The sequence below is a fragment of the Carassius gibelio genome, chromosome B17, assembly GCF_023724105.1.
Source record: "Carassius gibelio isolate Cgi1373 ecotype wild population from Czech Republic chromosome B17, carGib1.2-hapl.c, whole genome shotgun sequence".
Classification (NCBI taxonomy): Eukaryota; Metazoa; Chordata; class Actinopteri; order Cypriniformes; family Cyprinidae; genus Carassius; species Carassius gibelio.
Genome location: NC_068412.1, coordinates 18676950 through 18692439, shown reverse-complemented (window position 1 = coordinate 18692439; position 15490 = coordinate 18676950). Strand labels below are relative to the sequence as shown.

At 37.9% G+C, this 15490-nt stretch overlaps 2 protein-coding genes across 17 annotated transcripts in view; both read left to right on the top strand.

Moving 5' to 3' along the window:
- ttc27 (tetratricopeptide repeat domain 27) overlaps positions 1-5679 on the top strand; it is a 90253-nt gene extending 84574 nt beyond the window's left edge. Inside the window, exons 17-20 of the mRNA XM_052580578.1 lie at positions 962-1159; positions 1422-1533; positions 3987-4087; positions 5236-5679. Of these exons, the coding sequence (XP_052436538.1) occupies positions 962-1159; positions 1422-1533; positions 3987-4087; positions 5236-5355 (531 nt within the window). The 3' untranslated portion in view covers positions 5356-5679. The remainder of the gene's footprint in view (positions 1-961; positions 1160-1421; positions 1534-3986; positions 4088-5235) is intronic.
- Positions 5680-11105: 5426 nt separating this feature from the next.
- The window catches only part of LOC127976137 (latent-transforming growth factor beta-binding protein 1), a 75547-nt gene continuing 71162 nt past the window's right edge, over positions 11106-15490 (top strand). For 4 of the 16 annotated variants that reach the window (XM_052580335.1, XM_052580333.1, XM_052580329.1 and 1 more), the window contains exons 1-2: positions 11123-11784; positions 12978-13048. In XM_052580335.1, coding sequence (XP_052436295.1) covers positions 11456-11784; positions 12978-13048 — 400 coding nt within the window. In that variant the 5' untranslated portion in view covers positions 11123-11455. Of the gene's footprint in view, positions 11785-12977; positions 13049-15490 lie in introns of all 16 variants that reach the window. The other 12 variants (XM_052580331.1, XM_052580324.1, XM_052580322.1 and 9 more) reach the window with 6 other exon arrangements.

Here is a 15490-nt window from a genome sequence, read left to right as displayed (position 1 = left end):
TGACCACCAATTCTGGTTCTGCTTTAGTAATTACAGTGCAGTTTGGAGCTTGTTAGTTCCAGAGCATACAGACACACAAACATATGTGGAACACTGTATGAAGGCACTTTCGGTGTCCCCATAATTCAAAAGGCTGTAACAACATACTAAATTGTTGCTTGCTTTCTTTCTTTCTTTCTTTATAATAATGTATTTATTTTTATTACTATAAGGGTATTATTTGGCTTGGGTCCATTGTTTAATATTCATATAATTGCAGTTTGCCTGTTCAAACTAAACTTTAACACACTCACAGGTAATTGTGTGTGCCTTATATTTTATTAAAAGTGTCAGTCAGAGAAGAGGCAGGCAAACAGAAAGACGTGCTTCAGAAACTGTGTGAGCCGACATCTTAGAAGTGTTGGGCTGTCACATGGTCAGGACCGAATAAATGTTTGGGAAAAGAATGTGGAATGAGAGAAAAGCAACATCAACACACGGTTGTTAGACTGTTAATGTAAGAACGTTAAATATAAAGTGATGCACAAGCCAGGGACATCAAAGAATGCAGAGGTCAAGTTTAGGGATTTGGGTTTTGACCTCATAGCTCAAAATAGAGGGTAAAGGTCAACCCTAGATTAGTTTTCAGATTAGATATTCATGTTTGGTTGTTGAGTTTAAACTGCAGTCAGTTTTACACTACTGAAAAGTAAGTTCTTTGGCATTTAGTACATTTCTCTTTGGTTGCACTTTATTTTAAGGGGCCCCTGTTACAGAGTAATTATACATTTACATACTGAGTAATATTAATTAGCTACATGTGCTTACTTTATGGTTAAGGTTAGGATTAGGGATTGGTTTAGGGTTAGTTGCATGTAATTATGCATAATTTATTGTTATTCTAAAAGTAAGTACATGTAACGTGTAACAAGGACACCTTAAAATGAAATGTTACCTTCTCTTTTTTTTTTTTTCCCTTAAGGTACTGGAAATCCTGGTGCGTTCTGTAGTGGATAATCTGACGGATCACCGTGGCGAACAGGCCTCCAATCTTAAAGCCAAACTGCAGGAACTCTTTGGGCGAGTCTCTGCCCGCTGCAGCACAGACGCCCAAATATGGAAGCAGTACGCTCATCTCTATGGCGATGGCAATAGCAGCAATGTAGAAGACAACGAAAAGGTGAATTTTATAAAAAAAAAAAAAAAAAAATATTAAGATTTATTTATTTTTACTTTATTAGTATAAGATAGTGTAGAAATAAAAGCAGTGGGCTTCCTAGCATTGTGCTGCACCTATAGAAAATATATTGATTTACATACTCAAAATAATCTTGACTCAATTTTACATTGAAGACATACAATCGCTTTTATTGGTTGTCATTTTATTACCTTACATCTGGTTTGGTCTTGTAGTCTCTGCATTTTGATGTGTGTGTTTGTAGGCATTGCAGTTTCTGAGTAAAGCGCATCGGTGTGAGACACAGGCAGCTGGCTGGGAGAAAGACATTGGCAGCTTCAGATCTGTGGTGAAAGGTGCCAGAGATATGGCCAATGGTGAGACTTCACAAACACACACACACAGCCATGCTTCCCTTTTCTCTTTCACAAGGCCATTTGCGAGGAACATACAGAATCGTGGTCCTGCACTCATTCAGAGAGTCACTCTATCATGGCTAATGTGGCAGCCCGTAAACGTAGAGAGAGTCTGAAAGGGCTGATGGATTGAGAACAAGGAGCAGGAGCAAGAACGACAAACAAGCCTTTTACCCCTCTGACCTCCACCAGAGACAGACTTCTGTTTGTGTGTGTGGGCACGTGCACCTGTGTGTGTTTACCAGATGGGTTTGCTTTTGTGTGTGTGTGTGTCTGTGTCTGTGTCTCATTAAGAAAGATGTTGAGGGTTTGGTCAGTAAGTGTGTGTTGAATTAAACATCAGTTGGGACAGAACACAGGTTTTTGGGATGAATAGCAATTCTTTCTCCGTTTCTAGCAATCTGAATTTCTGTCTAAAAAATCAAACTGTCACATCATTTTATTCTCGGCTGGCATTGAACATGGAAAAACTTGTCTAACCGAATCATGATCCGGCTCGAATGTTCATTTTCCTTCTTTTTAGCATCTCTCCTCTTATTTCATTTCTCTCTCTCTCTCTCTCTCTCTCTCTCTCTCTCTCTCTCTCCATCGGCTTGTCCTTGAGTATGCAGGCTGTTTGTTGTTGATCCTAATGATTTATAAAGGGGGCGGCTCGGCAAATGTAGCAGAATCCTTCACACGCCTCCATCCCTTCCCACTTTCTCTGGCCTGCTTTCTGTGTGTGTGTGTGTGTGTGTGTGTGTGTGTGTACGCGTGTGTGTTTGGGGAGGATTGATCGATCGATATAAGGGCGAGGTAAGTGTGTTAGCATACGTAAGATCATTCTTCACTGGGTTGTATGGTACATTGTGTATTTGTGGAGATCTTGTATTCATGTATGTGTTGCTATGCATTAATACTGGGTGTGTGTGTGTGTCTGTGTGTTGTGAATGAGCTCAGCACTTATTAATCACACCACTTTTCTGGCTCTTCAGGCAGAAACATGAGGATGAGATGTGTAAAGAGAGAGATGGAGATGGCAAGAATGAAAATCTGATGGATAGATGGACTGACTGGAATTTAGCAAGAAATAATTTAGAAAGGAAATGCAAGAATTTAGTAGGAAATATATTGAGGGAAAGCAAAAAACAAATTGAGAGAGAATTTACAAAGAGAGCAAGAATTTAGAGAGAAAAAAAAAAGAAATTTAAAAAGCATTTAAAAAGGAAAGCAGATATTTTGAAAAAGATTTTAAAAAGAATGAGTATTTATAAAGGAAAAAGGCAGAAGAAAGCAAGAATTGAGGATTTATAAATAATTTTGAAAGAATTGCAGCAAGAATTTACAAAGAAAAATAATTCAGGATAAAGTAAATAAAAAAAATCTAAGAATTGATTAAAATTTATTTAAGAAGCTTTACATTTACATTTGTAGATCCTGAGATCCGTGCAGTTACCGTTGGATCATCTGGTTGAAATGAGATGAGATAGAGCTGTGTGTCATCAGTAGAGCAATGGTAGGAGAAGCCATGTGCCTGTATGATGGGACCCAGTGATGTGGTGTATTTGGAGAAGAGGAGGAGTCCAAGAACTGATCCCTGAGGAACCCCAGTGACCAGTTGATGTGCTTTGGATGCCTCCCCATCCCAGGCCATCCTGAAAGACCTATGAGTGAGATAAAATTCAGACCAGTGAAGTGGAATCCCTGTGATGCCCAGTGATGGCAGACAGGAGGACTGGTGGATCCGATCATTGACCGTGTCAAAAGCGGCAGATAGATCCAGCAGAATAAGAACTGATGATTTGGAATCAGCTTTTTCATTCCGCAAGGCTTCCGTGACTGACAGTCTGACAGAATGGCCATTCCTGAAAATAGCATCCTGTTAGTATTTAGAATGAATTTTGGAATTTATGAAATAAGGGATTTTAGGAAGAATAAAAGAAAACTAGAGGAGAAGGAGAGAATCCAGGAAGGGATGAAATAAATAGGAAGAAGTGAAAGTGATGGAATGAAAGGCAGAAAAAACAGTTGCGCGGAGATGTGAAAGTGAGGGAAAACTAAGAATAGGAGAAATTTTCATTGGGATTAGGTGTGTGTGTGTGTGTTGAATGACAGTTTTAATGGTGTTTGATGTTGCACTAATAGCCGTAGTGATTAAACGTGAGTCGCTCAGAGGTCGTGATCCATCACTTAATGTTAACAGTACTACACACACAAATTAATTAATGACCATCTCTATGTATTAGGCCACAGACCTTGGTATTGCATCACCTGACCTCTAGTGACCTTTGACAGGCTGACACTCACTGTCTCCTCTTACTGGCGGTGCAGCATACAGATGCTTAATGTTCCAGCGCTGCCCTCTGTAACCCGCCGTGACTCTACTGGCGATGAAACTCCTCAATAATTCCTGTCTATGTCTCTCTGTCTCTCAGTCTCTATCAGCTGTAGCAGGTCTAAGCGCAATCCTCAAGAGGCTCTACAGTTGCTGTCTTCAGCTCGACTCAGTTTGAAGAGCCTGGTCACCAAAGCCAAAGTGAGTTTCACACACACTCGGTTCTTAAAGTCTTTAGATTTAAGGCTTTGCTTAAGTCTTTTAAAGCTACCAATAAAAATGGGCCTTTTTATTTGTTTTCTAAAAGTTAGCATTTTTTGGCAATTACTGCCTATTTAATGCTATTACACACATGGTAACACTTTAATATAGGGACCAATTCTCACTAGTAACTAGTTGCTTTTTAGCATAATAAAAAAAGATTGGCTTTTTTTTAGTACTTATAAAGCACATATTCTACATCCCTAATCTTACCCAATACCTAAACTTAACAACTACCTTACTATTAATAAGATGCAAATTAGGAGTTTGAGGCAAAAGTCATAATCAGTGGTTTGTTAATTGTGACAATTGAACCTTAATATAAAGTATGACCAAATATTTAAGTCGATATAAAATAGTTTTCAAAACTCACAAATCCAACAAAACAGAGGATTTTTTTTTTAATGCAATACTGTTAAAAAGTTTGGGGGCATTTTTTTGAAAGAAGTTAATATGTATTCAGAGAGGACACATTAAATTTATCAAGTGAGAGTAAAAACATTTACAATTTTAAAAGATTTGTTGAAAAATAAAAACTGTTCTTTTGAGTCCTGAAAAAAAGTGGGTTTTTACAAAAAAAAAAAAAAAAAAATCTAGCAGCACAATGCTTTTCAACATTTAGCACTATATACAGTAACAATAAGAAATTAGAAACAAATAAGTATATTGTATAATTATATAATCATTTCTGAAGGATCATTTGATACAGAAGAGTTATCAGCAGTAAAGGCTGGTGGAAATTCAGCTTTGCCAATGCCAAAATATATAACCATTTTAAATATTTGAAAATACAAAACAATTATTTTATAATAGTTTCACAATTTTGCTATTTTTATTTTTTTTCGATCGAATAAATGCAGATCTAAAAAAAATGTTTATATATTGAATAACTGCAATTAATCAATAATTTTTCAGTATTTACAATAAGACCAACATTCTAATGTTTTAAGTAAATGGTGTCAATTTTGATTTCATGTTATCTGTAAATATGTAATGTTAAGTTTTTATTATTTTTATTATTTTTGGTAAATTATCTGTCAGATGCCATTTATAGGTCTCACTTTTTTTGTTTTGTTGTCTCTTCACAGCAACTGTACACTGATGTGGCCACAGGTGAACTCCATGATGAGCTCAGAAGTGATGTCACAGAGCTTGAGCAGCTCATCACAGAGCTGCAGGACCTGAGTGCCCAGCTACGCAGCCAATGAGAAGCCATAGCACTGTTTTCTTCCTCCCTTTGATTGGTTTAAACAGTGCATCTTTAAAGTCATGTTTTAAATGAACAAAACTTCCATCAGGAAATCCTCAGAACCTCTGTTGTTTGTTCAATCAACAGGAAAACCTCTAAAAGAAAGACTTAGTGACTGAGTTAAAGATGTCTGTCATCATGTCCTGATCCAGGGTCAGCTGTCTTTGCCCTAATCGGGGCTGCTTTGATCACACAATTTGATTTTTATGGTTCCTTAAGAATGCTATGTTCAACAGTGCCTCATTCCAATAAATAAAATACAGCCTCTTTCTTACATACATAATCTTTATGCTTGTTTTATTTACTTGTATGCATGATGATTTAGTTAATATTAAAGGATTCACAGAGAGTAGATTAAAATGTGATACAGCTGATAGTTAGGTTCACACAAAATCAAATGCATTGTGTCAGTTATGTAGTTGAGATGAGCTCATGAGAGTTTGAATCTAGGCCTAGACTTAAGTAGGTTGAGTCTGAGTTAAGACAACAAAAGGGTCGTGTTTGAGTCAAGATGGAGTGTTAAGGCTCCCGAGACTGACAAGACCAAGATTAGGAAAAATCTTGGACTCAGGACAGACTCACTGATGTGTATTATCCTGTTAACTGGAAGACTTTCGTACAGCTGTCATATTAAGCACAACTCCTCATTGACCCTCCTCACCCTGTCTCTACTGTCTAGTTTGTGCTCTGCCAAAGGGAGTGCTGGGAGATTCATATCTGGATTCCTTGCTGTTTACCTCTGGATATGCGGCTCTGTTGGGCCTGTTGTTTTAGTTAATTTAAAAGATTGTTTACACAAAATGTAAACACTGACTATGTTTGCTATAAATTACTTTAGCAATATTTTTATCCACACTAAACTTAAACTTACTAAACTTAGCCCAAGGTTAATGTATTTAGGGCAACTTTTAACCTGGGGTTAACCAGCTGTTTGCCTTTTGAATTAAAATGTTGCTTATAAAAGCCCATATTTAATTATTCAATAAGAATATTTTAGGTACAAATTACCATTAAAATGTTTTAGTTCTGTAAGATATACGGTACACACACACACACACACACACACACATATATATATATATATATATATATATATATATATATATATATATATATATATATTTATTTATTTATTTATATATTTATATAAAATGTTTTTAAAGAAGTCCCTTATGTTCACCAAGGCTAGTTTATTCCTGTGATGTCAATGTCAAATGTTGATTTGTTGCTCAACAAAACATATGTTGGAAACGGAGACAGTCATTTGAAATAGAAATCGTTTTTAACATTATAGGCCTGGTTTCACAGAAAGGGCTTAGACTAAACCAGGATTAGGCCATAGTTCAATTATAGGACATTTAAGTAATTTTTATAATCGTGCTTTAAAAAAACAGTTCTAGTGTCCATCTGGAGACAAAACAAAGTTGTTGATGTATTTTAAGATCAATCAGTGCACTTTTCTTTCAGTTGAAACTGCTCAATCGTACAGTACATTTTAGTCTGGGACTTGGCTTGACCTTGTCTGTGAAACTGGGGATAATGTTTTTATTCACTTTTGGTCAATGAATGTGTCCTTGCTGAATAAAAGTATTATTTAAAAAACGAAAATCTTACTGAGCAAAAACTTTTAAACAATAGCATGTAAAATATTTATCGGAAAAGGTCATTATGTCATTGAGAGTTTGCAGAGTTGGGCCTTTCTGAGTCTATTGAATTTAGAGAGATTTATATTTACCCATCTGATTTCTCACAAATCTGGACTGTCTTCCTGCCATGACGTCGTCTTGCTTGCACATCTCTCTGCGTCCGTCCTCAGAGAAATGACATCATGTCAGTAATTTTTCAGCATGGTATTTGAGCATTACGGAATATCTGTAAGTAATTAACTTTCATTGTGAGAACATTTCTTTGTTTGCTTGACCGTTACAAGAAACTAGGAAATTGGCAGCGTTCGGTTATTCATCATATTCAGCTATTTATGTAAAAATGATGCAAGAACATTGCCTAGTAAGTTGCCCCAGAGAATCTACAGGATAGCTGAGGGCTAAGAAACATGAATCCGACACAAAGCAAACATCCTGTGTCTATTGTGGGAACCACCAAGTGAACAACTTCCAGAGATTACTCAATGTCAACACACTATAGTACAGCTATTTAATATCAATGTCACATACATGTTTATTACATCATCCAAAAAGTTCTGGTCTGTTCTTCTGAATGAAGTGATGCATCAATGTGTTATTGCAGGCCAATTAACAATTTTTAATGAATTTTGAAGTCAAAGTACAAGGCGTTACTAACATATTTTATGTTGTAGAATAAAATATGAAAATATCTTGATCTTGTGTTAATCACAGACTTTATTTCAGATATTTATCCAAAGCCTCAGTGACTTTGGGATGATAGGACCGGAAATGCTAACTCATTTCCGAGTGTGGTCTATAAAAATGAATCACGTCTGCAGCACTGCTTTTGGAAGCTGTCAGGATGTGCCTAAAATAAATATCAAGCTCTCCTCAGCTGTCCTAAAGCTTGTCTAAATGACAAATGCTGGGGCTCAGAAAGCATCGAAAACCAAAATGTGTTTGAAAACCGTGTATTACAGTAGAGATTTGCTGACAGAAGATATCTGCGTCCCTCCCACCGCGGGGCTGCCCCGCTGGCTGTGACAACAATCGCAAAGCACATTTTTAGCTACATAAACTGTTAATTCCCCAGCACAGCTCTCCTTCCTCCCGCAGGGTTGTGGTGATACCACTGATAAAGTGTGAAGTTCCTGTCCTCCCTCTGTGGGCCGCATATGTGACTGTTGTATCATTTAATTGCGTCCCTGCTGTCTCACACACAAATGAACAACGTGAGAACCCGATGGCCCTGCGTTATGTTCTTTAACAGTTTATATAGCTGTAAAAGTTTGATTGTGTTTGACACAACTGATCTTTTGAATTCCAGCGACTATACTGTTCAAATGGCAAACGATTTGAATATTCCCAAGAGGTGAGTTTACAAAATAAGGATTTTGATCCCTAAAGGGGTCGTTCACCTAAAAATGAAAGCGACTGTTTGTAATACACAAACGAATGATACCTTAAATCATGTGACTGATTAAGGAGAGATGTCATCATTGGAGTCATTTAGGAGTCTGGGTCCATTGCACAGATTTTTTTTTGTGAATCCCATTCACGTTTTTATGCAACTTATATGGAAGACCAAACTAAGATTTCATAGTGTGGTGTAAACTACTTTACAGTATGCAGAAGTCTTGCCATTAATATTGCATTTTCTATCTCATCTGCTCTCCTCTTTTAGTTATGATGGTCATTATTTTTAAACTAAAAATAGCTATGACCCAAGAATAGATTTATGACAGCACTGTCTCTCTCTGTTCCTTAACTGAATCCCCTTTTCAACTCTAGCCATTAGATCTGGCAGATGTAACCCGAACTGCCTTTTTATTCAATTAGAGATCATCAATCGATGAATACATGACTTTAATCTGGCAATATTCTTCACAGAAGAGAGTGTTTGTGCATGTACATTATAAGAATGGACTGTTAAACACCTGTTCGGTTGCATAGAAACAGAACAATTTCTTTTGAGACATTCGGTTCTCCTCAAGGATGATCTAATGCATTTAATAAATCAGCCTGAAATCTCCTTCCAAATACTCCAAAGCTTATGAGGAATGGTATTTCATGTCTGTCTATCTGTCTCTCTGGCCGTCTCACCCACGCATATCCTAAAGTGGGCTGAGCGTAGTCTAGGCCCAAAATGGTCTTGATCCAAGGAAGTTTCTGAGTCACCTTTCAGTAATGCTGTAAAGACGTTCTGGTGATCCAGATAACAAGTGTCTGTAGGAGGACAGCGACTTTCGGCTAAGTTTAGGGAATTGTAAGGGTGTGTGAAAGAATGGAGGCATGTTCATCTATTTGTGTGTCGAAACAGGAGGGTGTGTGCAGATGCTGAATGTATTAATAGGATCCGGTTTTTGACGTGTAGGGAGGCTATAGGGGTCCCTGTTCATGGGCAGAAGGCTCTCAAAGTCAGATTTAGAGCTGGTAAGCAGTCAGGCATGTTGTAGGGAGAAAGTCATTTGGATCACATAACTGCATAGAACATCATGGAAAGCTTTAATTCAGTGTTTCTGAATGGTGTCACTTAATTAAAATCATCAGAATAAGAGAATGGTTCTGATGGCTTTGCAGGTCTGTTACACTAGTGTTGAGAACATCTTAAAAATGGTCTTAGTTGGTTTAAGTTGGTCTCACAGCCTAGTCAACACTCTTAAAAAATAAGGCTCCCAAAATGGGGTTTTCACTGTGATGACAGAACCAATATGAGTTTCCTAAGGAACATTTGAGTGAACAGTTCTTAAAAGTACAATTTTGCTTAGTGTGATAAACATTTTGATAGTATATTGACCCTTTTTACACCTTTTGTGCAATAGGAAGTTTTCATGAATGTTAAAATGTTCTTCTTGGAATTATCTGCCAATAAAGAACTTTATTTTTAAGAGTGAAGCTGGTCAGTTTCTCAGCTTGGTCAGCTAAAAATATTTCCTTCAAAACCATCTAAGGCCAGCCTAAACTGGTTTAAGCATTTGCCTTGTCAATCCGGTGTCCCAATCTGCTTGAAAGTGTCCAATGATTTTCTAAATCCATCCAATAGACTAGACGAAGCTTAGACTACAGTACCTTTCAAGCTGTTTTTATTTTCTAGCTAATATCAAATGCCTGTGTAACCATCAAATCCTATGGTATTTCAAGGGAAATTCAGATTAGATGGAAATATGGGAAGGTTATCCTCAAAAACCAGACTCTATATAGATTTCAAAGGCTATATTTACAATGTATTTTAATAGTCTGATAACTGGCAATTCATATTCATATTCAGTAATCTATTATAATTGTCTACATGCTACTTACCAGTGCCATGTGTTTTTACTGCCATTTTGATGCTGTTGTTGTTTTGCCTTTTTTAAATATGAAATGTTGGCCTGTTCTAGGATACCCAAACATCTGGTCAATTACGTAAGCCACTAAAATGATTCCATCAGTATGTCCTTTGTAAAGCAACGACCATAAGAAAGTGTCAGGGTAAGAACTGAGCTGAATATATCTGAAATGGTAACACTTTTCATTAGATTTCAATTAAATGTAAGTAACCCTGTTTCCAGAGTGCCCCCAGAGTGTGGCTTTTTCTCTTCGGCACATGCACACTTTGATCAGAGTGGAAGAAATGTGGTTAAAGCATAAGCTATACTGTGATTATAGTTACTCTAATTATATGCATAATTATGGTATTCTGTTTATATGAGCTTCAGCTTTAATTCCAGCACTGGCTCGGGGTGCATGCAGGCATAGCCAGAGTTTGATTCTAATGGAATTTCTGGTTACTTTTGTATAAGCAATATTAATATTCAGTCCCCATTTGATTCATATCCTGAGAACCCTGTAGTGGAATAGCTTATTTTTGTGTGGAGTGGAACTGATGCCTGCACTCTATATGACAGGCTTGACTTATGATGGATGCACTTATCTGGCATTTTTACAGACGACCCCCATCATCAAATTCATACGTCTGAATGCAGTTCTTCAGTTTTTTTCTTGCTTTTGGTTTAAGGGTTCAGCCCCACATGTGTGTTCCAATAAGAGCTCCATCCCTGACGTCATGTCTGCAGGAGATTGGCTATATGGAGCTCGAGCACAAACTCCTGCCCTTGCACACACACGCGCTCAAACTTTTCTAAGAGTTTTCCAACTTCTGCTCGAGCTCAAATCGCCAGCACGCGAGCTCTCTCGCCGCCTTGACTCCCGTTTTCCGTTTCGTGCTTTGAAACTTTCTTTCACTCCAAGCATTTGAACCCTCTTTTAAGTTATGTTTGCCTCTACGTGTTTTCTTATTGTAAATAGATGACAGCGCGCGAGGGTTTACAACTGCTTCACACGCGACAGAGTGGAGCTTCACTTCTATAGTAATTTTGTCTCTTTTCTATCTATAGTGTGTGTGTATATACTACAGATTAGTTCTTTCAAACTTTCCCAACACTTTCACTTCCAATGGACATGGCTGTGCTCATGTGGGACATCGTTGTTTCTCTAACGTTATTGATTTCTCCGGCTTCGCTCTCGCCGGATAAGAGCGGCTTCAGGAAACTGTACGTGCTTCAGCCGGGACCGAGCGGGACGGATGGGGTTCACGTGAGCTCTATTTCGTCGCTCGCGGGAGCGTCGGGACAGCCGCACTCCTACAATGTGGAGCTCAAAGCCAGCCTCGGCGGCCAGGTCCGGACCCGCAGAATGGGCCACCAGTCGAACCCGAGCATTCCGATCCGCCAGGACGCGCAGCCTGGCCGACACACATCCAGCCATCATATGAAAATGTCAGGGTAAGAGCAGAGCCAAGTGTATTCATGTCTACATAACATTACATTTCAACCAATAACGTGTAGAGTTTTTTAGTAGAATTATTATTTGTAGGCTATGTACCATACAATGCCTATTAGACAAAGTAATATCTAAATTAGCCATAAGGCAGCTACAACAGTAAAATATAATAATAATAATAATAATAATAATCATTATTATTATATTCATTATGAATATTGTGGTATTGTAGTGTATTTAAAATAATTGATGTTTTTATGCAAAGTTGTTTTGCAGTGTAAATGGCCATAAAGTTCATTATCCAAATCCAAACTAAACACAAATTAATTAGAAATAAAGTTACATTACCCAAGTAACTTTATAAAAAGTAACATTAGAAGTGAATACCGATATTGAATTATTTTTTTAGAGACCCACCAATGGTGCTGATAACGAATAATCGGTAAGTCAAACCGATTATTGAGCTGTAATTCACAGTTTGATAAAGATGAATATAAAAATTAGCCATAAGAAGGAAAAATTGTGTAACCTTTCCCAAAAGTAAAAGTTTAGTATGATTTTAAATACTTCCATTGTAATGTATTACTTGTATTATGCAAGTTGCTAAGGAAAATTGTGTCAGTTTATTACTGTTAAGCAGAAGTAATCTAGAATGTGAGTGTTGTAGTTCCATTAGTTTTAAACTTTCATTTGATTGCCAGATGTCACTAAGGAGTTATACATTTGATAAGGCAACCAGTCTACAGTGATCATATCGTTCTAAAAAGCAAAGTAACATCTGTTGTTTCAAGAAACCATGCAAACCAGACTAAATGTAGGCTAACCAGCTCCCCTACCAATGAACCCGATGCCCCTTAAAAAGTTTCACCAGGCCATTCACAAAGATTTTTCCACATTCCCTACAATCACGAAGAGTACTGAGTGTTTCCCAGCCCTGTATTTCTTCATATTTCCTGTGCTTTGGATCAGTTCCTCTTGCTTTGCTCTAAAGTACAGTATGAATAAGAGGACTGATTATACTGGAGCCTCATTCAGCTTTGGCCCCTGGGCTCCCATGTCACTTCAGCGACAGCAGACATGTATCAGAAACTTCTCTGGGTGGGCGAGGAGATTGACTGGTGGGGGGTGGGGGTTACAGTAAGGTTAGTAGGTCCATTCAGTTTGTGTGTGAGTGTGACTCTTGATGTCATTACAGAGTGAACGTCTGTGGGGGGCAGTGCTGTGTTGGTTGGAGCAAGACCCCGGGATCTCAGCGCTGCACTAAACGTGAGTTATGACTATTCTTTTGAATCATGAATCATGACACCAAACTTGAGCTTCAATCTAAAATCTTGCTTGAACAAGGGAAGTCCTATAATCATCCAGAAAGTCTAGATCTGAATGGTTTCTTTGCTTTAGTGTAACAGTTTTGCTAAAGACTGAGGATGTCACATGAAATCAGTTCTCCAAAGTATGTCAACAAAATTAGCTAATCAGTCTTTAAAACCCATTGGTTTGGAAAAGAGGATTGAGTTTAATTAGAGTATAGGCTGCTAACACAAAAGCTGCAGTACAATCAAATTTAATGATCATCTAGGAGTTAAAAATCCTGCCCAGCAATATTACTGATCACAGACCAAGGGTTTGGATTTACACTTATGCCCCTTTGGCTTCAAATCCTCACTGTATGCTTTTGAGCAAGACCAATATCCATGTTTTGCTCTATAGTCCCATTGGTATAAAATGGTGTCTAGAAGCTCCCTCTGGACACAAATGTGTGCTAAATATAAGTGAGAGGAATTGTCAATATTTAGTCTCTTTGACGTTTTAATTCTTTTTTAAAATGCACAAATAGATCAGAGGGTTCAACATGTTTAACAGAATTTTTTCATTTTGAGTGAACTTACCTTTAATGCCACGAGCAGTTGCTGTGGTTAAAACATGACATATGCTGAGACATTTTATGGTGTCCTTCATAAACAACCAGACAGACAGCTGCAGTGCCCACCTGTGATCAGAGTCAAAATGGTCTCAGTGAGATCTGAAGGAGAGGGATGGGGGTGGTTGAAAGGAGGGTGTGTTTTGTGTCGATTTCGAGTGGGTGGCAGCGTATGGTTCATGATAGCATATATTATCAAACACTCAGGATATCACAACATGCTCAAGTTACAAGCAAATCTAATTGCACACAAAACCCAGAGGACCAACATGGGGTTTATAAAGAGAGGAAATGCAAGACATGACAGAAATGTTTCAGTTAATGCAATGGACAGAAAGTACACAGGAAAAAAATATATAATTTTAGAAACCAAAGAGAGAAGGACACAGTGATGAGGGGGTAAAAGGAGAGGAATTTTGAGGCTACAGAGAGTATGATAACCCAGTGGAAGAGCTGGATCAGTTTCTCCTCATCCTGTGTGTTTCTGCCAGTAAGTTATATAAGAACCCGCCACTGTATGTGTGGAAGTACGTGGAGGCCACGGGGGAAAAACTGGAGTTGCAACTCCACCCGCTGTCTGAGTCTTACCTCCAGCACACATTCCTCTTACCCACCTTTTACACATATCCTAGACAATCAATATTGTGTCTACATCCCCTGTCTCCAGTGACATTCCTTCTTCCTTCCCCTTGTTTTTCAGGAATGACAAATTGACTTTTTTGTTTGTAGGGTCTATGGGGCCTCCAAGATTGTGTCTTGGATGTCTGCTGCATTTTGACAAAGTGTTTTGTCTTGGAGCCTTGTGTTGAACATCAGGTGTACATTTTACTAGTGTACAGTGATTACGCAGGCAATTTCATCCAAGTGATCTTTCTCATACATTAAAGTCAGTCTTGGCTCTGGATGTCTGTATTTGATAGATATGTGTTTGTTTCTCAGGGGCTGGTGTGCAAACTACTAGGCCTAAGCCATAGAGAATCTAAGTTTTTGCAGTGCTTCTTGCATAGCTAAGACTTGTATTGCAAAGAAAGCTTGTTCAATTTTCTATTATAATTTTTCAAATAACTGAGATACTTTTAAACCTTAATATATGGAGACAACTGTATGTAAACCATTCAGTGAGGTTAAAGGGTTAGTTCACCCAAAAATTAAAATGAACCTTTGTTTTACTCGCCCTCAAGCCATCCTAGGTGTATATGACTTTCTTCTTTCAGACAAATCCATTCAGAGTTCACCTTTATTTAAAATTGTCATGGCTCTTCCAAGCGTTATTATTGCAATGGGTAGGTGTTTCTTTTTCACAGTCCAAAACACGTCAAATAAAGCATGCGCATCCATAATAAAATGTGCCTCACATGGCTCCGGGGGCGTGAATAAAGGCCTCATGTAACGATTTAATGTGTTTTTGTAAGAAAAGTGTAGTGTAGTGCAGCTGCTTTATTCATGGGTTTTCTATGGTAAAGGCTGCATTTTCTGCGGTTTAGTGACATCTGCTGTCAGAGAGTGAATCTCTCACTGTTCTCCCCCATGTGCTTCTCATGCGTGCTTGTTTAAATCAGAGTACACACAAGTCTTTCAAGCAGCATACAGCTGTGTTGTGCATATTGACCAGTTGATGGGAAAAGTATTCTTAAAATGCATTCCAAATTCTGAATAATTTTGTAATATATAATTATTCACAGCATTTAGAAGTGCTCACAATAGCGTGCATATTAATTACCCTGATATATCGCATCACCAAATAACGGCACGTCAAATGTTCACACTATTTAAAGTGTTTTGGACTGTTT